The 27,562-nt window shown below is 42.9% G+C and overlaps 1 protein-coding gene across 18 annotated transcripts in view; it reads right to left on the minus strand.

Annotated features, from left to right (window-relative positions):
* Positions 1 to 27,562, minus strand: part of Fryl (FRY like transcription coactivator) — a 239,220-nt gene that overhangs the window by 70,176 nt on the left and 141,482 nt on the right. For 11 of the 18 annotated variants that reach the window (XM_031342654.1, XM_031342656.1, XM_031342655.1 and 8 more), the window contains 15 exons: positions 26,450 to 26,551; positions 22,451 to 22,495; positions 19,951 to 20,054; positions 19,556 to 19,664; positions 17,350 to 17,436; positions 15,173 to 15,344; positions 14,658 to 14,790; positions 12,152 to 12,259; positions 8,891 to 9,128; positions 7,445 to 7,630; positions 7,114 to 7,200; positions 4,352 to 4,620; positions 3,543 to 3,738; positions 2,402 to 2,526; positions 1,611 to 1,668 (listed from right to left, as the gene is read on the minus strand). In XM_031342654.1, coding sequence (XP_031198514.1) covers positions 1,611 to 1,668; positions 2,402 to 2,526; positions 3,543 to 3,738; positions 4,352 to 4,620; positions 7,114 to 7,200; positions 7,445 to 7,630; positions 8,891 to 9,128; positions 12,152 to 12,259; positions 14,658 to 14,790; positions 15,173 to 15,344; positions 17,350 to 17,436; positions 19,556 to 19,664; positions 19,951 to 20,054; positions 22,451 to 22,495; positions 26,450 to 26,551 — 2,019 coding nt within the window. The remainder of the gene's footprint in view (positions 1 to 1,610; positions 1,669 to 2,401; positions 2,527 to 3,542; positions 3,739 to 4,351; positions 4,621 to 7,113; positions 7,201 to 7,444; positions 7,631 to 8,890; positions 9,129 to 12,151; positions 12,260 to 14,657; positions 14,791 to 15,172; positions 15,345 to 17,349; positions 17,437 to 19,555; positions 19,665 to 19,950; positions 20,055 to 22,450; positions 22,496 to 26,449; positions 26,552 to 27,562) is intronic. The other 7 variants (XM_031342660.1, XM_031342658.1, XM_031342661.1 and 4 more) reach the window with 2 other exon arrangements.

Consider the following 27,562-nt stretch of genomic DNA (forward strand, 5'->3'; position numbering starts at 1 on the left):
CGAATCTACCTCGGCTCATTTACAAAGTGATTTTCCTCATCCAGAGCAGTTAAATGTCTCCATCTTTCACTTCTGCAGGCCGTTCACCCTCCTGCCTTCCAGGAAGCAGGCTCATTTGCTCACTCATTTGCTTACTGCTTCCTTGGGGTCTTTTTCAGGTTTACAGAAACTCATTCTGAACTAAACAGCATTTCTTACTATGGGTCCTACCAGATGCCTTTGCATCTGTGGGGTTCTAACTGTACCACTCCGTTTATCTCCATAGGAAGAGACAGTGGGCTGCAGACTCTCAAATCACAACTGGCATAAAACAACATCACCACACTCTGAAACCAAACCTGTAACCTATGGGGTGGAAGCAAAGACAGGAAGGAGCAATGGTGTGGCTTCAAAATTTTCTTTACGGGACAGTAGCTCTCGCTCGTTTCTCAGGGAACCTCACCACCCCAACATTCCCAGCAGAGATTTCTCTACAGGGATCTGCAGCCAATGCATGTAAGATGCTTCACAGAAACAGATGTTAAACGCTGCCCCGGGGATTCTCACCAGATAGGCCTACCCGTGAAATTTCAGCAAGATCCTTGCATAAATTCTCAGATATCACAATCTGTCAGGAGCCACTAGACTACAGGACAGACTGAAAACCAAGCCACTTTGATGAGATGCTTCATATCGAGCTAGCAAGCCTAATAACTACTTTCCCTTACAATACAAATAATTGTACAGGAAAAGAAGCAATTTCTGGATTCTTTTATAATATAGGTAAATGTTGTTTTTCTGCCTACGATGCCTTTGTCCACTGGGAAAAATGTTCCCAAGATCAGCCCAGGCACCAGGTCTTCTTGACAATGCAGCCGGAGTCCTGAGGCCTTATCCTATGAACTTCCACAGCGCATATCCATGTGCCACACCAAACTGATGTAACTACAGCCTACGTACTCCTAGCTCCTAAAGCCCTACTGTTCCTGAATGTTTCAGCTCTGCATATGTGAGATCTAAGAAGCAGGACCGTCGAATGGGGCCACCGTAGCCTGTTGAGTAAAGTTCGCTGGAGAGCATCCATGGTTGACTACTGACAGTTATCTATGAATGTGTCCATGCTTCCATGGCAACTGATACAGCTGCCACAGAGAGGAGAGGCTGCAAAAGCAGAAATCACTCACTGTGTGGTCACTCCCGGGAAACCTGCCAACTCTGGGCAGAGCCTGCGTCCTGCTCTCCCTTGAGCTGCGGTGACCTTCCAACTGCTTTGTGTCCTGGGTTTCTATGTGTCCTATGTTTTATACTGGACAGGGGAGATAGTTTGCATGTGAAAAGGCGAGTTTAAAATACACCAGACAGCTGGGCATGGCAGTGCATGCTTTTAGTCCCAGCACCTGGGAGGCACAAGCAAATGGATTTCTTATGCTTGAGGCCAGCCTAGTCTACACAGTAAGTTCCAGATAACACTGGGATACCTGTGAGACCCTGTCTGTAAAGCAAAAGCAAGCAAACAAACAATAACAACAAAACACATCAATCTTTTATTTCTTAATTTCTACCTTTTAGTGTACTATTTAGGGTACAGTGGAACAATGTATTTAATGGTGGGAAACTACACAGCAGCTTACCTCTGGCCTTCTTTCAAGTGCTTCTTTAATTATGGGATGTAACTCCTCTATTAATTCTCTAGAAGAAAAATGGTACACATTTTTGGCACTGATAGCTAAATGGGTGGAATCTGACGTTTGCAAATACTTATGGAGATAGCAGGAACTGACAGTGTTAATGCTAAGCCTATCATTTTAAACAGATCTTGGTGTTTCAATCAGCTGTTTAACTGAACACTTGCAAACTGCAGAACATGGCATCCATATTGATAGAAGAAAATATTATCAGTGTTTTTATTCCATTGTCTTGTGAACTACGTATACTTCACGGCGTTGAAACATGGTTATGTACAAAATGCTCCCCCTTCTTTGTTTTGTCCCAGCACACCACTAATGGACTGATAATATTCTACTATACAGCAGGCTAGCCTGAGGTTACTACAGAGACAGTCAAAAATAACTGGTTAGCACAGGCAGTTATTTACTGAGCCAGTATTTGCAGCAACAGAAGATTAGATAGAACCTAGTTTACATTTTGACTTAAATTGAAAGTGTGCTTCATTGCATAGGACTGAGGAAAAAAAAATTAAAAGCCAGAGTCCACCCATGACTTGATCATTTATATAAAAATGCTGATGTCAGAGAACAATACTGCGGAGGAAGATGAGTAAGATAAGAAAGAGATAGCTCAAATGCACTGACTGGGGCTGGAAGGAAACTCGGACAGCCTCTATTCCACCCCGCTCGGCCTCGCTCATGCTCATGGGCACACTCATTATTCTATCCCGGAGAGAGGGAAAGAAGGGAGTTACCTAAAGGCTCCTGGGTTGGTCCTGCCGAGACCTAGAACGAGGGACTCTGTGATTTCCATGCTCTCAGAGCGCATCATTGGAACTATGTGCTTAAACAGGGAGGAAGGGGACGGGATGCCAACGATCTGAGGGGACAAAAATCACAACAGCATTGACAATCAGATAGCCAGCCATGTGATCTGACATTTCAACCACAACCTGCAGTCAAAGACGATGAATAGATGCCACAATAGATGAATAGATGGCAAACAAGAATGCTGAATCAAACTCAGTTTTCAGTGCACATATTTTAGAAAGGCTAAATGATTTCCTCAATCAATGGCTTACTGCAAGTTCACTCACAGAACTTGTTCGTGGGCCTCTGTATTTCTTAGAGAGACTCAGCACCACATAACAGCCCATGGACCCACCCAGATGTTTTCTATCTTTTGATCCACAAACACAGAAAGACAAAATCCTGACACTCCAGTCTTTAAGTTTCCTTCAACCATGCCATGATGCCTTGCTTCCTACCTGAAATCTATTTAACGGTTCTTCTCGTGTAGCCATTATGTTCCTGTGTGACTTAGGCAAGTTCTGTAAGAGCATCTAATTACATAGATCACGCCTTCTGGAACAAGGTATGGAGGTTCATTCCTGTAATCCCAGGATTGGGGCAGCAAAGACAAGAGGACTACTGGAAGTCTGAGGCTAGCTCAGGTCCCACAGTAAGTTCTAAGCCAGCCTGGGTTATAGGTGAGACTTGTCTCATAAAACTAGTAAATGAGTGAATGAGCAAATGACTGAACTAATGACTGAATGACTGAATGAATGAATGAGTCCTGTTGGCAATGGGATGTGTAAGGGCTTGGGAAGCAGAGCAAGAAGAAACATGGATTGTCACTTCCTTTAAAACACTCAGTATGCTATTTCTATGAATGTGATCTCTTTAGCCAAGGGGAAAACTCTATTCTTGATTCTAACTAGGAATCCACAAAAATAAAAATAGAATTTCTTGAGGGACTTTTTTGTTCCCCCCACCAGTGAAAATGAGAGATGTATTCTCATTTTCAACCACTTTATGATGTTTTCCATGAGAGGAAATTTGGGACAGCCCTCCGGTGGAATCACTGGGGCTCCACAGAGGGTGAGAAAGGCCCACCTTGGAATCGATGCTGTAGCCACTGTCAGGGGTGGACGCCAGCGTCTCAGGAGGAGAGCATCTCACGGAACCTGCGGGTGCTGAAGGGGATGGGGAGGTGGCTGCGCTGCAGCAGAGGATCAGGTAGTTTCTCCACAGGCCAATGTACGAGTCACTGCTCGAGGTGGCATTTACTTTCTTAGCATTGATGGGGCTACTGGTAAAAAAAAAAAAAAGAAGTAGAAATTGCATGCATCTTCTTTAAATAATAATTTTATTTGAAAATTTCACAATTCAATATACCTTGTTCATATTCATCCATCATTGCCTCTGTCCAACTACTACACTGTTGCCCTCCCAACTCCATCTTCCTCTTTTTCCCATTACTAATAACCACGCCCCTCATGCCCACGTGTGAGCTTACATGTGTGGCTCAGGCCATGCACTGACTGGGGCACCTACCAGTGGCCATGCCCTCAAAAGAGTGACTATCTCTCCTAAGCAACTACCAAGTGCACAACACATTTAGAAAGTTTTTATGTACCCATTTAAAAGAACATGGCGATTATAGTTTTACTACAAGTACTCAGTCTCTGCTGAAGGACCAGAGAGAGACATGGATAAAGTATTTGAGGCCTATCATGTGAGACAGAATGGATTAGACAGATCTCTGTGAGTCTATAGACTTCACGCCTTCCCCCCCCACCCCGCCCCTTGCTCCATATTATAGCACATGACTTAGAGAATTTCCAGTGCATGTCACTTTTCAAAAGTACACATCACTGAAGCTGACTGCCCATTGTGAAATGTGCTTTATTCAAAGCACTTACTTTATATCCACCTGCGGGGACAGCAGCTGCAGCCTGGTGTATGCGAACATCCACGCGTAGCTCACAGCTGTAGAGCAGTGTTTGGGAAGATTTTCTTGCTTTAGAAAACTGGAGAGACTGATAATCCACGGGTCTTGGCCTTGGGTCACGTGTGCAAATATCCAAATGTGTGAGGGGCTGATCACATCAAACTGGTGGCTGATGGGAGAAGAGTTCCAATCTGCTAATGTCTGCAGATCTACAGAGCTAGGGCAATACAGCAAAGTAGTCTAGAGAGGGAGAGAGGGAGAGGGAGAGGGAGAGGGAGAGAGAGAGGGAGAGGGAGAGGGAGAGGGAGGGAGGGAGAGAGAGAGAGAGAGAGAGAGAGAGAGAGAGAGAGAGAGAGAGAGCAAATGATTATCACACATCTGAGTAACTTTTAAAGTTTGTCTATAGGAGGTGTTTAATGCCGGAAGTGGACTATTGGTACTTTCTGGAATAAAACGTAGAATGTGGCTAAAGCCAGGTTTGAGGAAGGAGTGAACCTCTGACATTCCCACTGGGTTAATCCTCTGGAGAGGCATGCTGTAGCTTTCACTGTTCTCAAAAGGCTGTATGGAACAAGAAGGGTAAAATCCATAGCTTAAGTGATTCCTGTGTGAATACCCACCTTTCCTGAGTCCACATAACTCTTTAGAGATAAACAAAACCCATTAACCTTCATCCTGATGAAATGGCATAGCCATTTCCATTGTCTCCAGAGGTACACATCATTAAACATTTGTTCCTTGACATTCAGATTCTTAAAGTCTGCCTTTTTTTCATTTCATTCATTAAGCACAGGCATTATTAAGCCACTTATTATTCTCTGTTACCATAATACATAATTAGTGATCTAAAACACAATTCTTTTTTTTGTAGAATATGATTTTAATATTTTCAACTATTAATATTCAACAAACAGAATAATTATTTTAAGATATATTTCATAGTTATGTCTCCCTTTTCATCATTGATTTTATTAATTTGGATACTGTCTCTGTGCCCTCTGATTAGTCTGGCTAAGGGTTTATCTATATTGTTGATTTTCTCAAAGAACCAGCTCCTGGTTTTGTTGATTCTTTGTATAGATCTTTTTGCTTCTATTTGGTTGACTTCAGCCCTGAGTTTGATTCTTTCCTGCTTTCTACTCCCCTTGGGTGTACTCGCCTCTTTATGTTCTAGAGCTTCCAGGTGTGCTGTCAAGCTGCTAGTGTAAGCTCTCTCCAGTTTCTTTCTGCAGGCACTTAGAGCCATGAGTTTTCCTCTTACCACTGCTTTCATTGTGTCCCATAAGTTTTGGGTACGATGTGTCTTCATTTTCATTAAATTCTAAAAAGTCTTTAATTTCTTTATTTCTTCCTTGACCAAGTTATCATTGAGTAGAGCGTTGTTGTATATGTGTGCTGTCTGTTGTTTTTGTTGGTACTTAAGACCAGCCATATAGGGTGTATGGGACTATTTCAATCTTCTTGTATCTGTTGAGTCCTGTTTTGTGACCAATTATATTGTCAATTTTGTAGAAGGTGCTGTGAGAGCCTGAGAAGAAGGTATATCTTTTTGTTTTAAGATGAGATGTTCTGTAAGTATCTGTCAGATCAATTTGGTTCATAACTTCTGTGAGTTTCATTGTGTCTCTGTTTAGTTTATGTTTCCATGATCTGCTGAGAGTGGGGTGTAGACGTCTCCCACTATTAGAGTGAGGTGTGATGTGTGCTTTGAGCTTTAGTAAAGTTTCTTTTATGAATGTGGGTGCCGTGGCATTTGGAGCATAGATGTTCAGAATTGAGAGTATCCTTTCTTACTTTTTTGATAACTTTTGGTTGAAAGTCAATTTTATTCAATATTAGAATGGCTACTACAGCTTGTTTATTGGGACCATTTGCTTGGAAAATTGTTTTCCAACCTTTTACTCTGAGGTAGTCCCTGCTTTTGCCACTGAGAAACACAATTCTTTTAGCTGTATACATTTTTAATCATGTCTTAGGCTTATAAAATTTTATTATTACCTGCCTTAGGTTGTGTATAACAAATGAGTTATAAGAACCAGGTGTTGGCCAGAAAGCAAATAAATCTTTCATCCATGTAATCCAAAACAGGAGAATTAAAAATCCAAGCAGTAAATGTCATAGTGTTCCTGTTTCACCCTCGGACTGTTGACTTCCGTCCCCTCCCCATCCACACTACATAAACTGAAAGAAGTTTGCATGCCTTAGGCTGGATATAGCTCTGCGTTCTATTCCAAACAGAGGAGAAGGAAAGGGCAGAAGAAGAGAAGAGGAGAAAAAAAGAAATTTAAACCATCGGTGTTTTTGTAATGTATTTGTTGATAAAATGTTTCTCTACATGTTAACATACTATTTATTCAACTTCATAAAGCAAATGAAAATATTCACTGGAAAAGCAAACAACAATCCAAGATTTTTCCCCTCTTTGATTTAAAGAGTATTTCTTTGCATGACTGTAACCACCAAGCAGCAGGCCATAGTCTGGTGGTATCACATTTAAGAGAATTGTCTTAGGGGAAGACTAAAAATTTACCAAGATCAACTCATTTTTAATGGCAATAAGAACTAGTCATGGCCTTAGCACACACCACTGTAAAACCCTTTGTATGCTTTGGAAATACTTTACAATTCAATGCATTTGTTAAGGAGACACGTTTACACATATGCACAGACATGGGTGTGTATTCACCTGCCTTAAGTCCCAAGATAAGATGGAGAGGAAATCCCTCCAGTTACCTGATCGGCCCCCGTGAGGTGGATGAAGCTCTCCAGAATGGATGGGCTCAGTCTGTCCATCACATCTATGGCTAACTCATCATCACCCTGTAAGAAAGGGACCAGGAGTCTAAACCAATGAGGAATGCATAAGAAACATAGGCAAAGGGAATTGAAGTTGAGTAGGGCGTGAGCTCACATGCTTTTCTTGTGAAGAATTAGGGAGTGGGGTCTGGTGGAGGGGACAGGGGAGGGTAGGCAGGCCAGGTTTGCACCAGGCCCACTCCAGCAGGCAGCCACAAAGCCACACCTGTGTTTCACGAGATGACTACCTGAGCCGCCCGACCCTTACCTTAGGCACCTCCAAAAGTGCAAATAGAGCTCGTATCTCTCTAAGGACGCTGACAGCCAGTCTTCTCGTGGCGGGCCGACTGCTACAGAGGATGACCAGCGCAAAGCCTTCGACCACATGGAACACAGTGGAATATGGGTTCCTTTCCAGAGGAGTGGGGTGAGGACCTCCATTAGCGATGCCGTGCTTGAAAAATAAGAGCAAGTTAAAACAGACAAAGTTTTAAGAATGTGTGGATTTGGAATGGAAAAAGTAGCCAGTAAGGCAAATTACAAGCATTCTGGTAACAGGCCTGCCTCCGTTCAAGTGACTGAAACAGCTTTTACTTTATTAAAATGTAATAGTGTGGCCTGGAGCTGATGGTGTGGACTGCCATCTCTGCAGCTCAGGAGGCTGAAGTAGGAAGGTCACAAGTCTCAGGCCAGCGTAGGATACAGAATGAGTTCAAAGCCATTTGGGCAGTAACTTTGTGAGTCTCAAAATAAAATAGAAAAAAAGGTTTTGGTATATATCTCAGCCCTTGTAGGAAGCGTGAGGCTCGGAGCTCAACTGATCCATATCAGCACGAAAGTAAACAGAGTATACCAAGAATAGTGTTCCAATGGAGCCTGGCTGGGGTGGCCATGCCTTTAATCCCAGCACTTGGGAGGTAGAGACAGGTGAAATCTGAGTTCAAGGCCAGCCTGGTCCTCAGAATAAGTTCTAGGACAGCCAAGGCTACACAGAGAAACTCTGTCTCAAACAACCCAAAACAAAAAACCCTCCAAACCCCCAAGTGTTATGCCTAACATGTGTCTCTTAGACTACCTCGTGACTTTGCAGCCATCACTTAATCCCTCTCAGTGTAGTGTCTACACATGGGAAATGAGAGCCTATACTGCATGTTTCATGTGTAAGAGCGGGATGGGTTCACAGCTTGTTAGACGTAGGTATGCTCAGGGCTTGTGATCTGTATGCTCATTAAAGACCCTGGGCTCCCCTGGATGCTCTAGCTCTCAGCTTCCAGGGTGCTACGGTGTTGGCACAGGGTTATAAAATCAACTACATGTGCACCTTGTATGGAGAAGGAGCACGGACCCGTGCTGTACTCAAGAAACTGGGCACCTTTGCAAGAGCCATCAATCCAAATGGCACACTACCAAAGGTTTCAGGTATAAGCTTGGAAATGCTGGAAACACTGTCATGTAAGAATTACTTCTATGATTCCTGTGCTTGATAAAATATAAAGTGATACCAAACGGAGAAAGCTAAAGGTTGGCCACAAACGTTTGGTATCCAATACGTGAATGAGGAGAAAGTCCAGCATGAGGGACTATCATCAAGGAAAGGCCATTACAACCAATAGAAACTGCAGAGCGCGAGAGAACCAGCGGGTATTGGTTAACTTCACAATCCATCATTTCCTACTGACCAGCCCTAAAGCAAGACTGTGGGAGCACGTGGTACCTGGGAGTCCTGGGTCCTGTTGTACATCTGAGCTGCCTGTTTCCACTGGTTTATTAACTGTACCAACATCTTTACAGCGTTATCAAGAAGGGTGGGGTGGACATCAGTCACTTCACGGACAATAAAATATACAAATCCTGAAAGAACATCCTCCCGCCAATCTGGGAAGTCAAGCATCAGTGCCTGCAGGGTGTTGAAAGCCAGTGCCCGCAGCTCTTCGTCCATATGGATTGTGAGCCTGTCGGAGACAGGATTCCACAGATCTCTGTTAGTGAGCAGCAGGATGAAACATGGTGCAAAAGTAAGAGACCCGAACATCCATCTCTCTCCTAAAATTTACAACTAAGGTACTTGATCTGTCCCTTCGCATGCTCTGTGAGAATATGAAGACAGGGCCCAGGCTCATTTTGCACTGCTATGGTCGCCCTGTCTGTACTAGTCTATAGTTTAAATTCCATGGGAACTGATTCACAATCACTGACGCGGTTTTGCTAACATTCAGGATCCTAAGTCTTGGATTTAATCGATAGGCTGTTGATTAGGAATACAGATGGTATCAGAAATCCATTGCAAATTCCTTCATTCCTTAACACACTTCATAGTGCTCTCCTATAATCAATAAAAACAAGTCCAACCACAGAGGATCTTAATAATCACTATACTTATTTAGTTGCTGGAGAGGACATGACTAATGTCAACCATTTTTTAAAAGGCATTTAAGGTTATAGATGGAATATAAATAGATCATTATAAAGGTTAACTTCAAGACAGAGTTAAGAGAAGTAATTCCCGAGGGGAGGAATGGAAGCAGATTTGGGAGTAATGTAAGAAAATGGCTACACCTTGAAAATAAAATGGGTCAACAGCCTACCAGGCCCAAACTAGCTTAGGGCTTAATAACTCAGTATGTATTAATTACTTTTTAAAACGTTAAGTTACTTTTTAAAGACTTCAATACACTGATCATAATTTTAGTTATAATATTTTTAACAGAGAAAGAGAGACAGACAGAGGGATAGAGAGAAAGAGAGAGAGAGAGAGAGAGAGAGAGAGAGAGAGAGAGAGAGAGAGAGAGAGAGAGAGTATTAAAAGATGGCTGCAGTCCCGAAGGCATGCCACCATGTGAATTACAAAACACCTGATCTGGAGTTGAGGATTATTCTAGCAGCTGACAATAAAGGCAAGTGCATTAAAGGTAGAGATGACCTGAAGGAACAGGTAGTCACAAAGCAAACTCTGTGTGTGTGCATGCATGGGAAGGCAGGGTTACTCACAATGAGTGAGGGGAATGGTATGTGGTTAAGAAGGGAGGCGTCACAGTTTGCTGACCTCAGCTCTGGTCTTCACTGTAAGCCAGCCTTCACCTGACAGAAGCTAAAGAGACATCCATTGCAGCTGCATAGGCTTTAGGAGCAAATAACACTAGTTATTTACATGGCCTTTAAACCCTTGACTGTCTACATATCTCGAACCAAATTGATGTGACACAGGATATACATGCCTTGATCAGGGAAGAGAACAATGGGATCTTGCTAATTAAATCCAAGGGATTATTTTTCCCTAGAGACTTTACAAAGAAATGTCAACATTAAATTATTAAATTCACAACATGCCTGCTGTGGTTGTCTGCTTTCTGGCTTCCCTTATTTTTGAGTAAGGAAGAGTTAGACACTGTAATGCCAAACCAACATATTCTAGATCTTTCTGGCCATGGAAGTAAGTTAATTTAAAATGACAGCTACAGGGTAAGGGAGGAAAGTGAATAAGCAATTAAATTGCCATTCACTGCTCAGAGGTTGGGCCTCTCAGGGGCAGCTTCATGCTGGGGGAGGTGAGAGGAGTGACATCAGAGGTTTATCTCGCAGGATCCATCACCTTCCAGAAAGATGTAGGTCAAGGGAGGCTGAGGTGGGACCAGTGAGGACAATGGCTCACTGCTGTAAGGACGAACGCTTCGGGTTAGCACTTCAGCTTCCTAATGGGGCACGAGCTTCCTAATTCTGCATCGTTTATACTTTCTTTAGTTTATTTTGGAGAAGGGGGTCTGGCTATATAGCAGACTCTAGCCTCCAATTCTCAGTTCTTCCTGCCTCTGACTCTTGAGTGCTGGGAGCCCACACAACAGTGGAAGTAAAGGACCAACTCCAATCACAAAGCCGACCTCTGAACTCTACACCTGTGCCATGGCATGTGCACCCTCATCATACACATGCACACATAATAATAAGAAATTAAAGATTTTCGTCAATTAAAAAAATTAAGGGTGAGCTGAGCCTCTTGGCATAAACATCAAACTGCAGGTAATCAAGAGACTGAGGCAGGAGGATTCCTAGCTTCAGGCCTGCCTGGCATACAGAGGGAGATCAAGATCAACCTTGACAGTAGAGTGAGACCCTATTTCAAAATAAAGCATATACATGTATGCAAACATGATGCAGCAGGATCTGCAGCTATAGAGGAGTCCTTGCCTAACACGCACGCCTTTAGGTTCAATTCAGTGCTACAAACCAACAATAAAGAGGCTGAATGGCAAGAGAGAAGTTATAGAAAGGTACAGTTTCAAGTAAGCCCCGACTCCTCATAGTCCTCCCAGGAGACAAATACCACCGTCTCTGTGGTCCCAGCACCCGAGGGAGGCGCAACGCTGTCTGGGAAGTGCCAGGTGTTCTGACCCAGGGCTTGAACAAGTTGTGCTGTAGCAATCTGGTCACTATTTACACAATATGGTGGTTGCCCAGCAACCAGCAAACATAACAGTCACCATGTTTGGTTTTCCACTAGGGTGTGGCTAGCCAACTGTGGCTCTGGGCGGACTCTAGGCAGATGCCCAGTCATGTTCAGTCCTGCTATATGGTCTGGCTGCTTCTATAAAGCCACAGTGGGACTGCAGACACGACACACACTGAGGCAGTGGGTCTCAACCTTCTTATACTATGACCCTTTAATAAGGCTCCTCATGTGGTAGTAACCCCCAACCACTGCCACTTCACAAACTGTGATTTTGCTAGTTACCCCTAACTGCACAATTTCCCAGGGGTACCCACACACCGGAGCCTCAGCAGGCTGCTCAGGGATATTTGTCACGTAAACCCAGTGAACTATTACTTGACAGTGAATTGGAAAATAGGGCTTAGAGGGGGATGTGGGAGGGAGTTAGAGATTTGAGAGGGGGTAATAAAAAATGAGAATGAAGGGAGCAAATCAGGAGGCTCGAAACTGTGTCTGTCGGGAGCACAGCGAGTCAGGAATAATGCCGCTCACCTTGCTAACAGCTCAATGAGGTCAGTTCTGCTCATACCATCGGGAATCAACCTTGGAATCGCAGCAATGCAAGTTCTAAACAAATCGATTTTGGGTTTTCTTTCCCCCCTGAAAAGCATATCACAACACACAAACAGAAAACAGAATAAGAAGCATATCACATGGGCTGGAAAGATCCATTTTACAAAAATGTTACAGAAGGTGGGAGCGCAGTCCCAAGGTGCATGTTTTTTTTTTTCCCCTGCAAGCCTTTTTGTTTTGTTTTGTTTTTTGTTTGTTTGTTTGTTTTTTGAGACAGGGTTTCTCTGTGTAGCCCTGGCTGTCCTGGAACTCACTCTGTAGACCAGGCTGGCCTCGAACTCAGAAATCCGCCTGCCTCTGACTCTCAAGTGCTGGGATTAAAGGTGTGCGCCACCACTGCCCAGCACAGGCAGATGTTTAATATAATTTAATTTTACTACATATGTATCTGTGCTGGGGGGCGATGTTAAGGGCCAAATCCATGGCCTCACTCATGTTCAGCAGCAGCTCTGCTACTGAGCTGCCTTCTCACCTTTGCTACCGTAGTTTCTTGAAGTTATGGGCAAGTTTTATGAAGCACTTGATGCATGGCTTTTCATTTTAGTCTGTATTTGAAGACAAGCTTCTCAGTTTCACCCCACGGTTTTCTAGCTGCTCAAGTAATAATCCCTGTGCAATCAAGAGTCAAAATGTTCTAGAAGTCTGAGTCAGTCTTTGTTAGAGATACTGGCACAGTTGTCACTTTGTATGGCTTTAAAATGCATGGATTAGTTCTGTACCCCAATTTTTAATCAGGTTATTTGTTTCTCTGGTGTCTAACTTCTTGAGTTCTTTGTAAACATTGGATATTAGCCCTCTATCAGATATAGGATTGGTAAAGATCTTTTCCCAATTTGTTGGTTGCCATTTTTTCCTATTGACAGTGTCTTTTGCCTTATAGAAGCTTTGCAATTTTATGAGGTCCCATTTGTCAACTATTGATCTTAGAGCACAAGCTATTGGTGTTCTGTTCAGGAAATTTTCTCTTGTGCCCATGGGTAGAGGATGGCCTAGTCAGTCATCAATGGGAGGAGAGGCCCTTGGTCCTGTGATAAACTCCCCTTTATTGAAGATACTGATATAATTACCAGGTGTTACTACCACCCCGAGACCACATGAGACCAGTTAGATACCTGAGCCGAAAAGCAGCATGCAGAAGTGCCACAGTGACCTTCTAAGGAATAAATTAGTTCCATTACATATCCCTCTTTGTCACTTAAAGTCTACTGTTAGGCTACAGTTAGAGATCCAAGGAAGGGAAATTCAAATGAAATTGTAAAAGGAACCAAACGGGGCTGGTGAGATGGCTCAGTAGGTAAGAGCACCAACTGTTCTGAAGGTCCTGAGTTCAAATCCTAGCAACCACATGGTGGCTCACAACCATCCATAATGAGATCCGATGCCCTGTTCTGGTGTGTCCAAAGACAGCTACAGTGTGCTTACATATAATAGTAAATAAATCTTTGGGCCGGAGCGAGCAGAGATTCCCAGCAACCACATGATGGCTCACACCATCTGTTCAGCTACAGTGTACTCATATACATAAGATAAGTAAGTAAATCTTTTTTTTTTGTTTTGTTTTAAAAGGATCCAGAGGAAAGCAAGCTGACCAGGGGACAGACACTGCATCCATGAGGCTCTCACAGGACCATGGGGGAACTGGATGTAAATGTTGTTGATTTTAATGCAAGAGTGGTTGTGGTAAGGAGGAGGAAATGTCTCAGAGGAAGTCAAACACACAAAATCTTCACATCTGAAAACTCTCAGGATACTACATTACAGCAGTATGCAATAGCTATATATTAAATAAGCCCAGAGAGCAGATTATTCAACGGGATATTCTAAGAGCTACCTAAATCTACATTTATATCTAAAAGCTCCTTATAGATAATGCTGGTACTCGCCAGCAAACAAGGGGCATGGCTATCATAAAACATAACACCTCATGGAAAGGGAGAGAAAAAATGCTAAGTGAAAATTAGCATCTAAGGCAGGTGGGGGAGGAGGAGGGGCTGCTCTCAGATTCACAGGATTCCTCGTTTGTGTGCTCGCGAGCTCTCTCTCTCTCTGTCTCTCTCTCTCTGTCTCTCTCTCTCTCTCTTCTTTGTTTCTTTCAAGCAGGACTCTGAAGGAGGGTCATTTATTAAACTTGATAAGTTCAACCACACAATGCATATCTGTGTTAAGTAGAATTATTCATGTGACAAATGAAAGGTTCATTATTAGACTTACATTATCTACACTAGTTCAGCATAGCATAAAATAACAACAACAAAAATGAGCATGTGGGAAGAATCTCTGTATTAACATGTAAGGAGTGGAGAACATGTGTTCTGGAAGTAGGTAACCTGTGTGTACCCTTCTGTGAAAACTGAAATAGCCACAGAGGCATAGAATGCAGGCGTGCGATGCAGGCATGCAACGGAGGCATGCACTGACTACGTACGTAATCATGTCTTCAGGCTCTTTGTTGGACATCTGCACACTGGTCATACACATTGGTCTCCCAACTTCTTTGTCCAAATGTCGGAGAATGCTGTCTAGTGCTTTTCTTACTTGAGGATAGTAAACTGACATTCCTACGAGAGAAAGCACACCATCACAATAATGCCAGAAGCTGCATGAAGAACTGCTTTCTGTAAGAACCACCTATCAGCATCTCAAGGAAGATGCTATTATACTAGAAGATGCTCCAACCGTGACAAGCTCTTGGGGTTACTGTGTACAAATTACGCAGAGACGTTAAAGGCCAGAACATACACGGCAGAATCCTGTGAGAGAGTATCCCCACGTTTAACAAGAAGACTCTTGACAGGAATTCTAGAAACATGAAAATGTAATCACTAGATCACTGTAGGACTGGGGCATCCACACTTGACAATGGACACACTTTAGACTTGACTACAGAGTTGCACAGAACAGTACTACAATTGAAATTTATTCATCCCAGTGACCACTAACCTATGACTTTTGCCTCTTCGTCTGTCAAGGTTTTATTGAGGAAAATCTTCTTGACACGCAGAGTGTTTCCTGAGGGAAGAATGACTCCTGTGGTGGGCATGGGAGGGTCACCGTCCTTCTGCTGCAGGCTGTCCGCGATGACAAGGAAGACCCTGAGGCCAATGTTCATCCTCTTCAGAGAAAACAGACCCAAGAGGAAGAGATCAGGGCCATGCATTGTCTAGGCTAAGGGGGTTGGGAGAAAGAAGGACAGAAGGGATCTAATCTTTCTGCCTGACACCGTGAACCAGCCCAGGCAGCAGAATCTGCCGTGATTTCGAATTCCCAGGTGGGGCTCATTGTCCTGAAACTATCTCCCCTTGTCTCTAAGGCTCATTAGAAACCGCTCTGTGCTTTCTCAACTGCCACGACTCTTTCAGTCCCCTTCCCCTCTCTTAAGACCACAGTTCTCCTTCACAGGGAAAAACTGTATCAACTCAAACTTTCAACAAACCACACCAGACTACTGACAGTCACATGTGCAGTTTGTCCCCTTTGGTCTCCTCAAGGTGCAGGGGTGATGGCCTCCTACACTTGTTGGAATTTACATGAATGTGGTGGTCTGAATGAGAATGGCTCCCAAAGGCTCTTACTAGGGAAGGGCACTGTTTGAAAAGATTAGAAGGATTAGGAGGTGTGGCCTTGTTGTGGGGGTGGGCTTTGAGGTTTTAAATGCCCATGACCAACCCAGAGTGGTGCTGCCTCCCCGCTCCCTCCCTCTCTCTCTCTTTCTACCTAGAGATCAGGATTTAGCTCTCAGCTACTGCTCCATGCTCCCTGTCATGAAGATAATGGATTGCATTTCTGAAAAGGTAAGCAAGCCCCCTCTTAAAGGCTTTCTCTTGTAATAGTTGCCTTGGTAATAGCATCTTCACAGAAATAGAAGAGTGACTAGGACAACGGGCTCTTCCATTTTCTTGATAATCATCCACCCTTTCTCTTTCTTTTATCTTTGGCATTTCTCTTCCAACTGAACACATATTCATGTCCCTTAGCTCTCTCAACTATCCTAATAGAATAAACATTCCCCCAACACTTCTCTGAAGCACTTCTCCCTCATAAGGGGCATACCACATGGAAATGTTCTTCACTTTCACACAGCATCGAGTACTCTCTTTTCCCAAATACTGCCTATTCTTGCCACTTCTGTGTTCCTCCAGGCTGTGTCACCTCTACCCACATTCCAGGCACCACCTGTCATTTGTATTCTCTCCACAGAAACTACATGGATTAACGTGGCATCAATCACTGTCCATTCCAGACTGCCAAGAATCTGTATCTGGCCACTCTGAATGCATTCCTTATGATCTTCCTGCCACCTCAGATGTCCCAAAGTGCCATGAGTTATAGACACGCACACTCTTTCTTCCAGACCTGATGGCTTCTCCATGTCTCTCTGCTCAGTATATGTTCTGCTTTCCTCCATCTGCATCCTACTGTCTCAGCCCACACAGCCCTCTCTGTGACCTGCACCGGAGATTAATAAGGCAGGGCCAAGCATCCCAGTGGGTGGCAACACTGGACACAAGTGTGCAAGGCTTCACTCATGTTCACTATGTAAATATGGACAAGCTTTAAAGTGTTACTCATCTTTAGATATGACAAAGTCCTGATGTGTTCACATACCAGAGGGTCAGAGCCCCTGTCATAGACGCACAGACACCCAGATGGGAGAAGCAAGTTCCATCATGTGCTGGAATTGCTGAGAATTTCCTCAGTGTATCACTGATCATAAGCATCTGCATAAATGGGTTAATGGATTCCTTTATCTGGTTTTTATGAAACTATTTTCCAAAACTTAAAAAAGATTCCATTGTGGGGCTAGAGAGATGGCTCAGTGGTTAAGAACACTGGCTGCTCTTCCAGAGGTCCTGAGTTCAATTCCTAGCAACCACATGGTGGCTCACAACCATCTATAAATGGGATCCAATGCCCTCTTCTGGTGTGTCTGAAGACAGCAACCATGTACTCATATAAATAAAATAAATAAATCTAAAAAAAAAAAAAAGACTCCATTGCTGTCCACCCCCCAAAACAGGCTGATTGAAGGATCACATAAAACCCAAGAAGGACCAACACTTCTACTTCCAGTTTGAAAGCATCATTACTGCTGTAATACAATTTATTTTTATTTTTACCTCTGGATTAATGGTGAAAGTTTTAGTAGATTTTCCAACACTGAGAAGATCAAATATTATTTCTTTCATTGCAAAATCCAAACGTTCCTAAGGAAAGAAATTAAATAGTTAATAAATCCTTGTACCTTCCTAGAGGATAGAGTAAACTATCTGAGAAATACATATGTTAGAAACAATATAGACTTTGCCCTTAAGAAGTTTATAAACCCAAGTGAACATAAGAAAAATATATATGAATTAATAAAACACGTTTAAAACATATCATCTAATATCAATGATATGAGTTTCCAACGAGTAGGGTAAATTTTAAATATTCATCCACTACAAATGCTAAGCATGTAAGGAACCGTGAGGAGAGGAAAAATGGGACACCGGTGAAGGGATCTCAACAGAGTAAAAGGCTAAGAAGACAGCTCAGTGCCTGAGGTACAGGGCTAGCAGATTACCACGGTGAAGTGACTCTGGAGGGCACAGGCACAATTCTAGCAAATAGAAAAGGCAAAGAGTGCAACCTCACAGCACTGCTTCCTGAACACAGGGCCAAAACTCAATGCAATTCATCAATCTTTTTCATCATTATACTCAGTAATTCTCATCTCTTCTAGGCTCCAATCAGAGATGTTCACCCACTTTAGTTAAATGTTCCTTTTCTTTTCCCATTGTAAAAGGATAATTTGACCATGTATTAACCATGTCTAGCTTCGGTTCAAAAGGAATATAATGAATCTTCTGGAACCAGCATTTCCCTGAGCGGAGGAGGGCATGTCTACTTATTTCACAGGACTGATGTTCCACAGGGAAACGTGACTGAGACCCAGCACTGGCTCACACACAGAATCCGTTTAATACCCTTTAGTAAACTTTCTATTCCCCAGAGGCTAGGAACTCCTCAAGGGATGCAAGCCTTAAGAAGTAGTGGACACAGGAGAAAGGGGGTGGAGATGAAGAGGGTGCCACCTCTGACACTCTGACTCTTCTGCTATGGAACCACAGCAGAAGCAGTGTGGCCCTCAAGCATCCTCATGGAGGGGGTGTGGGGATCTTATTCCACAGCTCTTTAGTTCTCATCGAGGCAGCTTCCCCTCTCTACTCCTTAAAACATCTCTTTGAGTTAGCCCCAGTAGATTCTAGAATATGTACTCTCGAATCCAGACTGTGAGCTGTGGAGAAGGCTTGGTGCTTGCTGCACAAACATGACTGAAGATCCTCAGCACCCACAGAAAAACTGCTGTGTCATTTGCATACTCCTATAATGTTTTACTGCTGTAAAACAGAGGGTGCCATAGGCTCACTGGCCAGCCACTCTAACCAATCAGCTGGCTTCACGGTCAGTAAGAGGCCTTTCCTGACTCAAAAATAAGGCAGAAAGACCCAGTGAGAGGGCTTAGTAGATGAAGGTGGTGCTGGTCAGTTTTGAGTCAACTTGACACATGCTGGAGTCGTTTAAGAAAAGGTAACCTTGGTTGAAGCCAATCCCCTCAGATTAGTCTGTAGGCAAGCCTGTGGTGCATTTTCTTGATTGATGATAGATGTGCAAGCACTCACTGTAAGTGGTACCACCTCTGGGCTGTCTAAAAGAAAGCAGGCTTAGCAAGCCAGTCTCCTGCAGAAGTTCTCCTGCCCTGACTTTCTTTGATAACAGACGGGGAACTGAACATTGTACATTGAAATAAGCCCTTTGTTCCCCACAGTGATTTTGTTCAGTGGTGTTTTAGTACAGTAATTGAAACTCACTAAAAAAAGTGTTTGTTCCCACAACAGTGTACACACGTACACATACACACACATACACACACACACACACACACACCCCCTAAAGTTACAAAAACAAAAGTGAAGAGCAATCCAGGACACCAGATGTTGATCTCTGGTTTTCATGCACACACAAGTATATTCAACACACACATAAACCAAGATTACTTAGGCATTTTTATTAGGACTAAACTCACCCTCAATTCAATGTGTGTCCACCTATGTGGTTCCTTCCATCATTTGTCACACACATAACACACATAATACACACACACATACACATAGAGTCATTAGCGTCCTATATTTTTTTAAGACTTTCTAAGCATACTTTTCACTCTCGAATAGTATACCTCTGAATATGTAAGAAATTACATATTTACATAAAAAAACCCAATTATGAAAAATGGCTGTTGCTGGCAGCCAGGACAAGCGGCCAAGTGGGGAGAGCACCCACCTGAGCAATGAACTGGATGATCTTCACAAATATATTGAGAGGGGTGTCACGGGGGACCACGCTGCGGGAACCTTTTGGGAAAAGCGCCGACACTATACTCATCAGGCGGCTGCGGACAGAAGAGAGACTTCATGGCCATGAGATCATAAGACACGGCCACCCTCGTCAAGAATTCCTCCTGCTCCTCATGTTAGGGGAGTGCAGATCCCTCTCCACAGCACTTTGGTAACTTCACCGGTATGACTGTCGCAGGCTTTTACGTATTTCTTTTGGAACTGAGGCTAGAGCTCGGAGCCCTGCATGTGCTAAGCAGACATTTCATCTCTGAGACAGACTCTCCCTGCCAAGGTTTCATTTCTGATGTATAAGACACAGCACTTTAAGACAGCACTCACCTTTGTGTTACAGTATTGCTCTCACATTTTATTCTAATTACATAAACCCACAACAGTCTATACAAAGACTCCAGTGCAACTCGAGACATTTTAGGGTCTTTATTCTGTCCAGAAACAAAAGAGAACAAAAATAAATGCATTAAAAACACCAGTAAACATTTCAGATCAAACACATTCTCTGATGACAACTAACCCCCATCGCCCTGTTCTGTCCAGTCTAAGAAGTTTAAATAAGTCAGCCTGTGTTTAATTTTGCTTAGATGGCTCAGAAGTGGCCATTGATAGAGCAGCCGAGCTTTATGCTCTAAAATAAGATAGAATATTAGGATCCTGCCAACATTTCAAAGAATTTCAGAATGATACATACAGCATCAAACTACCTGATAAGTGGTTTATACCACAATTGATAAGCCACTCCCCTTTAATTCATTTGCAGCCCAAGTTTGAAATACCAAACAGTGTTAGTCACATGAATCTATGAAATACAACCAGACATTAGTGAGCAAGTTTCTGTGATTGAAGAGAGACCTTGGGAACCTGATTATGAAATCAGAAACCCAGGACCAAACCCAAACCCTGGATGTCCCTTCGTCACTTCCTGTGTTCTGTGATGGCCTATCTTTACCTGGGGAGAAGAGGGTACCTACCTCACAGGTCAAAAGGTCAGAGCCTACAAGCCACTGGGGTCACGCTGGGTACTCACTCAGAACTACGAGTACTAGTCCTAACTTTCATGTAGAAGCAGAACATTACTTAAATTGCTTTATGATTTACAGTGAGAAAACTCCTTTATTTCAGCCCATTTCATTGGTGAATGTTCTCATCACTCTAGCTATTGTCAAGACTGCAGTCAGTCAATGAGGTAGTATAAAATTTGAGAATTATATCAATCTGCTGTTTGACTGCTAAAAAAATCTGCATTTTAAAATATTCATTCTATATTGAGAATTCTATATTGTTAAACAATTGCATATAGCAACTGACAAAGAAGTCTTTAAGACAGGGTCTCACTACACAGCCCTGCCTGCCTGGCCTCAAACTAGCAATGTAGACCAGGATGGCTCCAAACTAGCAATGTACCACAGAACTCAGAGAGATCTACTTGCCTCTGTTCTCCCAAGCACTGGGATTAAAAGCGTAGGAAGCCAGGACTAGCAAGAATTCTTAAAAATGCTTTGCTTACTTTGTCAGTTCCTCTTTGTTTTAAGGTTCAGAATAGCAGACCACCACCTCAAATAATGTAAAGCAAAAGGATGGAGGATGTTGGATAATACACTAGACATCACACAAGGCTGGGCCCATATCTATATGATGACTGGACAGAATTGAGACTGGAAAATCCTAATCCTCTCCATAGCAACTCCTTGCTCCATGACAGGATCCATGGTGATCCCAAACACCAAACACTCCCCCTGGGGCAGCCTTCTGTTTGCTACTAAGGTGACTAAAGTTACAAGTGATTCAAGATGGGATGCTAACCCAATAACCAAATTTTTGTAATAATGTCTTCAATAAGACCTAACTTTCCTTCCTACCATTTGAATCTCACAGATCAGATATGATACTACGATGTCAGCAAGAAAGCAGAAAGATAGGGAAAGAGAGAGAGAGAGAAAGAGAGAGAGAGAGAGAGAGAGAGAGAGAGAGAGAGAAAGAGAGAGAGAGAGAGAGAAAGAGAGAGAGAGCGCAGAGGACACTTCTGGCCCTGAGAGACCTCTGGAGGGCTTCATGAGGATGGACTCAGGCCCACACATGGTGGAAGCTCTCAGAAAGGCGGACCACTGCCTAAATCACAGCAGCATGTCCATGGTGGAGGGAGGAAAGAGAAGAAGAGGGCAGGGGGGAAGACAGAATATTGATTGAGGCTTTAAACAAAGATGTGTAATTCTCTAGGTAAAATTCATACAAATCAGATTCATCCAATGTTACATAAAAATCTAAGGACTTTAATATTCTACAAAGTCCTGACACATCAGTTAAGTATGACCCCCTACAGCAACCATGTCGATGTGAACATCCCCCTTTTTATAATGTGTACTAAAAAAAAAAAAACCAAAAAAACAAATTGCTTTGCTAGAAAACCCAAACAAATAGGATAAAGGTTCAAAAACTCATTCACCAAAACCATGCTGAAAACCCAAGCTATCAGCTCCTTAATTTCACTGGAACATTTTTTTTAACATCTTTTTTTAGAATAGTTGGAGAGTGTAAATTAAACAAAAGAGTAAAACCGTAAAAGCTGTGAACAGTCAGCCATGGCCACTGTCACCAGCATCTTGTAAATATATCTTCCTGGGGCTGCAGTAACAGCCGACCTCCTGAAGGGGGCACCCTCTCTGGACTACTCTTCCACACACAGTAAAAGCAGGTTGAGGTAAATACTTCAGACATGCAATGCAACAATGGGCAAAGGGGAAAAACAAAAACAAAACAAAAGAACAAATGCCGCTCTTAAAGAAAAGAAAGCAATACTTTACTTGGTGACGTCAACACAACTCACCTGCAGGGTTTCTATTTGTTTTCTGATACTGTTGTTAGATGGCATCTAAATAAAGCAACGTGAGACAGCAAACATAAACATGAGATGCAGCACATGCATGTTAGATGAAAACAAGCACAAAACGCGACGGCTCCTCACCAAGGCCTCTATTTAGAAGAAATTTGACATTTCCGAGGCAGTGGCCAGAAATGCCAAGGAAACAAAACAAAACAAAAAACAAAAAAACAAAAACAAAAACAAAAACCAATCCCAAAGTTTGGGTATCCTGGAGCCTATGACACTCAAGCTAGGAGAGAACTAACATGTCTCATTACCTAATTTTCCTCCCAATATTACATTCAAATGAAAGAAACTACGTATGGATGATGGCGGGCCAATCCCTGGGTTATTTCTCCATGGTCCTGACTCCATCTCTCTGACTCTTAGTAATTCTTCAGAAACTCTAAAATTGCTATTTGTAAGCCAATTGAACCTAAACTGACTAATGATAAAGGAGTGGAAATTTACCGTATTTCTGTTAAGAATACAAAGATTTAAAAATTAACTGTTCAGTGGAAATGAAGTGCCATTTTCTCACACACGAGCAGATAGCAATGAAGCCCATTTTATTGTGACTGCCAAATTAAAAATGTGACATACTGACTTTAAAAGTGTTCTTAGCATGTGTCTGTGTGCAAGCTGTGACTGCTTGTGCGTGCGTGCATGTGCGCATGTGTGTGTGCGTGCATATGTGTGTGCATGCGTGCGTGTGTGCAGACGTGCATGCGTGCACGCGTGTGTGTATGGGTGTGTGCCTGTGTGTGTGTATGGGTGTGTGCATGCGTGTGCATGTGCATGTGTGGGTGTGTGCATGTATGCATGTATGTGTAGGTGTGTATATGGGTGTGTGCGTGTGGGTATGTGGGTGTGTGTATGGGTGTGTGTATGGGTGTGTGTGTGCACGTGTGTGCGTGCGTGTGTGTGTGTGTGTCTGTAAGTGTGTGTGTATGGGTGTGTGGGTATGTGTGTGTGTATGGGTGTGTGCGTGGGGGGGTATGGGTGTGTGAGTATGTGTGTATAGGTGTGTGTGTGTGCATGTGTGTATGGGTATGTGTGTGTATATGGGTGTGTGCGTGCGTGCGTGTGTGTGTGTGTGTGTATGGGTGTGTGGGTATGTGTATGTGTGTAGGTGTGTGCAGGCATGCGTGTGTGTGCATGGGTGTGTGCGTGGGGGGGTATGTGCATGCGTGTGCATGTGTGGGTGTGTGCGTGCGTGTGTGTGTGCATGGGTGTGTGCGTGTTGGGGGGTATGTGCATGCATGTGCATGTGTGGGTGTGTGCGTGCATGTGTGTGTGGGTGGGTGTGCGTGGGTGTGTGCGTGGGTGTGTATGGGTGTGTGGGTATGTGTATGGGTACATGTGCACGTGCATGTGTGTGTATGGGTGTGTGGGTATGTGTGCATGCGTGTGTGTGTGTGTGTGTGTATGGGTATGTGTGTGTGTATGGGTGTGTGCGTGCGTGCGTGTGTGCGTGTGAGTATGGGTGTGTAGGTGTGAAGCTAACTTCTGGAGTCTTCCTCCACCACTGTCCACAATACCTAGCTGGCAGGCAGAGTCTGTCAATTGAACTGAAGCTGCTGGTCTAGTCTAGGTGGCCAGTTTGTCCTGCTGATTAATCTTGTCTCCACATTCCAAGTGGTGGATTATAGGGAAGCTGCAATGCCCACATAGCATCTATATGGGTCCTGGAAATCCTAATTCTGGCTGTCACTACCCTGAGCTGTCTCCTCAGCCTCGTAGGGTCATTTTTTTTTTAAAAATGCTGTATGTATAATAGTTATAAGTGCCTAGAATACTCACTATACTTATTCATATAACTCTGGAGCATAAAGTCTTAATATCCCAGAACTACAGCCAAGATGCTTCCTTAGAACAATAAAGCATTCCTTTCCGTACATTCTAGGAGAGTATGGTGGACCGGAAGGTGCAGAATCATAAAACGGGGTGACTGTGGATGCAGACCTACATCTATCACTACCAGCGACTTACATGCAGATCTTTCTGCCTTGGCTACAGGGAAAAATGTCAAGATTCAACCCATCTAGCGCCCAGCAGACATTAGAAAAATGAATCCTAGGAAGGAGTGGTAGCAATTAAATGAAAATACTTTTAGGTGGATTTAAAAAAAAAAATCAATAGATTCACGTGAATCAGATAACTGATTAGAAAAGGCCTTTTATTAAATTTTCCAATAAATAGGAGAAATATAACTCAGTATTACACATAACTAGCACAACATTTCTTAGAATATTTAAATCTCCTTTTATAATTAAGCACAAGAGCCACAATATTGGAAGCTTAACAAGCAGGAGCCAAGTCGCACAATTTCTGCTGAATAGAGCCTTAATGTAAGTTAAGGGTTAATGGCCAAGACAACTGTAATCCAAATACTCATGCTGTGCTGGGTGGTCCTTATCTCCTCTAGCCTGGCAGATTGATGCAGCCATTCACTCAAATGGGCAATATGCCAGAAATATTTAAAGGGAGGTAAGGGTTCAAAGAAAACAGCATTTTAAATGGAAGCCTCAAGACAAAAAGGGGGGGGGGGCAGGGGTTAAGGTATTGGGAAAGCATTGTAAGTATGTTAGGTGGAGACAAAGATATAAAGAAACTCCAACAAAGCAACAGAAAGGTATGAACTGTCATGCCCAGAAACATTAAATACACATCTTCCAGAAGAAGACTGCCTAGGAAGCTGGCACACTCCCTTAGTCACACCCGTGTGACTCATCAGAATGAGGACAGAAACCGTTACCAGGTAAATGCCTGGTAGTGTTTCTTTCCTGGTTGTGAGACAAAAAAGTTTAATCAACTTAATCTAGTCTTGGAGGGTTCCATAACTAAAGACGATTATCAAGGCTCATCTAAGAAGGAATAATATAAATGAATGTATGTGTTAAAGGAAAATCAGACAAAAGCGCTTTTTGAAGACTTACAGCTTCCATATACCGTACTATGAAGTCAAAGCAGGCCTGAAGATAATATATTAAATCATGAAGATATTACAAGTTATATCCAGAGGACTATTCTTGAAGGGTAAATGACTCCTGTTCACAAAAACTCTGAGTCACACAGACTGAGACCTTCGTTTAACCTAGCTGTGCCTTGGTTTTACTACTGTTAAAACATCAGGCTTTCAATCTCCAGGTAACTCAGACAAAGAATAGGAAGGGGAATGTCAGAACAGGAAGGAGAATGTCAATCGATTCCACTTCTCTGACTTGTAAGCGAATATCTGAATGGACTCCTTTAACCCTGTATTTGCAGGACATGCAGATGAAGCCTCGGGAACCAAGACACACCCTTCCGAGGTAGACTGTGTTACTAGCCAAAGAGGAATGAGGACCAGGTGAGCCAAGCATCCTGGGAAGAAAACGGTCTCTCTACAGACTCTCACCACTGTGTTGGTGACACTCAGAAAGGACAAGTGTGTTCGTGCCAGATGGTGTTAGTAACAAGTACCCCTCTGTTCACGTGACTGACAGCTTAAGGAGCTTACACGCTGAGGGTCTGGGGCCCCGTGTTCAACATCCGGCTGCACACACTCAGGATGGAGGATTTCATGACAATTTACTATCAAAGCTTTTGCATATTACTCAGGCTTGAGCGAACATTACTGAACTTTCTTAAAACAACAGACAGAATACGTACATGAAGGGTTTCAAGAGCTAAGTAACAGCTTATTCATAATTCTTAATAATTGTATTTATAAGTAAATACTACTACACCTAAGATATGATGACCCTTGACATATATAATTCTGCATTTAATACAATGCTAAAATGTTCAAGTAAAGGTTTATTAATTTCCATACAGGATTCCCTACAGAAGTAAGGTCCACAAAAGACTATCACAAATGTATTATCCAAATGCACCAAGAGTAATCAAAGTTGTTCCATGGACACAGAGAAATGAGCACATCACAGCATCCACAGGGTCAGAGATGCTACAGTGTCTTACCTTTAAATGTGATAAACAGTTTTGTAGGAAAATATGCCAGTTATTTAAAAAAAACTGTTTCTGACTGACACATAAAAGACAGGTAATTAGTGGGTACAAAGCCTGTGAGGGAGAGAAAAAAAGAGAATTAACACTCTTCAGGGCAAGATGCAGGACTCCTGGATGATGGCTTCATTTATGCACTTGAAGAAAAGACATTCAAGACACGTTAATACAGCTTCCCCATTTTCAATCTGAAATGTCACTTCACAGTCTAACAAGGAAAGGTCACATTCCTTGAGACCAGTCCCTTGAGCCAGCATCTCCCAAGTTGGGATAAGTTCTTCCTTCTCCCTGGACCCCACTACAGTGCTTCTGAACAGAGCAAGGGTCAGCCGGGCATTTGAGTTCCAGCTGACTATGGCCAAGCACATGACTACAGTGCCTTATTTTCCAAACATATAAAGTGACCAGTGATGACCACAAATGTCCAACTGAGGCGTGAGGCTTCAAGTGCACCACAGAATGTGAAGCATTCAGGGCAATGTCTGCCACAAGTGAGAAATCATGTCTCGGAAAAACAAACAAACAAACAAACAAAAAAATTCATGATTATTTTCGCTTCAACGTGGATGGTCAATATTCGACCAATTCTCTACACTTTCCCTAACTGCAGGAAAATAGTGTGAAGTGGATGGGTTTACTGGGGGGTGGGGGGGTGGGGGGGAGGAGTGCCATCAACTTCAGAACAGAAACAATGAAATGGCACAGGGAATGGTTCTTAAACATGATACTTTTAGGCCAGGCGGTGGTGGCCCACGACTTTAATCCCAGCACTTGGGAGGCAGAGGCAGGCGGATTTCTGAGTTCAAGGCCAGCTTGGTCTACAGAGTGAGTTCCAGGACAGCCAGGGCTACACAGAGAAACCCTGTCTCAGAAAAAACAAAACAAAACAAAACAAAACAAAAAAACAAACAAAAAAACCCATGATACTTCCTAATATAATTTTATGGTATAAAATAAAAAAAGTTATAGTTTAATATAAAACTATATTCAACACATAACATAATATAGACCTTAAGACACCTGTCAAGACAGTTAAACACTGGGTAGGAGGTCTGAAGGACCCATAAA

The sequence above is a fragment of the Mastomys coucha genome, unplaced genomic scaffold, assembly GCF_008632895.1.
Source record: "Mastomys coucha isolate ucsf_1 unplaced genomic scaffold, UCSF_Mcou_1 pScaffold22, whole genome shotgun sequence".
NCBI classification, from domain to species: Eukaryota; Metazoa; Chordata; class Mammalia; order Rodentia; family Muridae; genus Mastomys; species Mastomys coucha.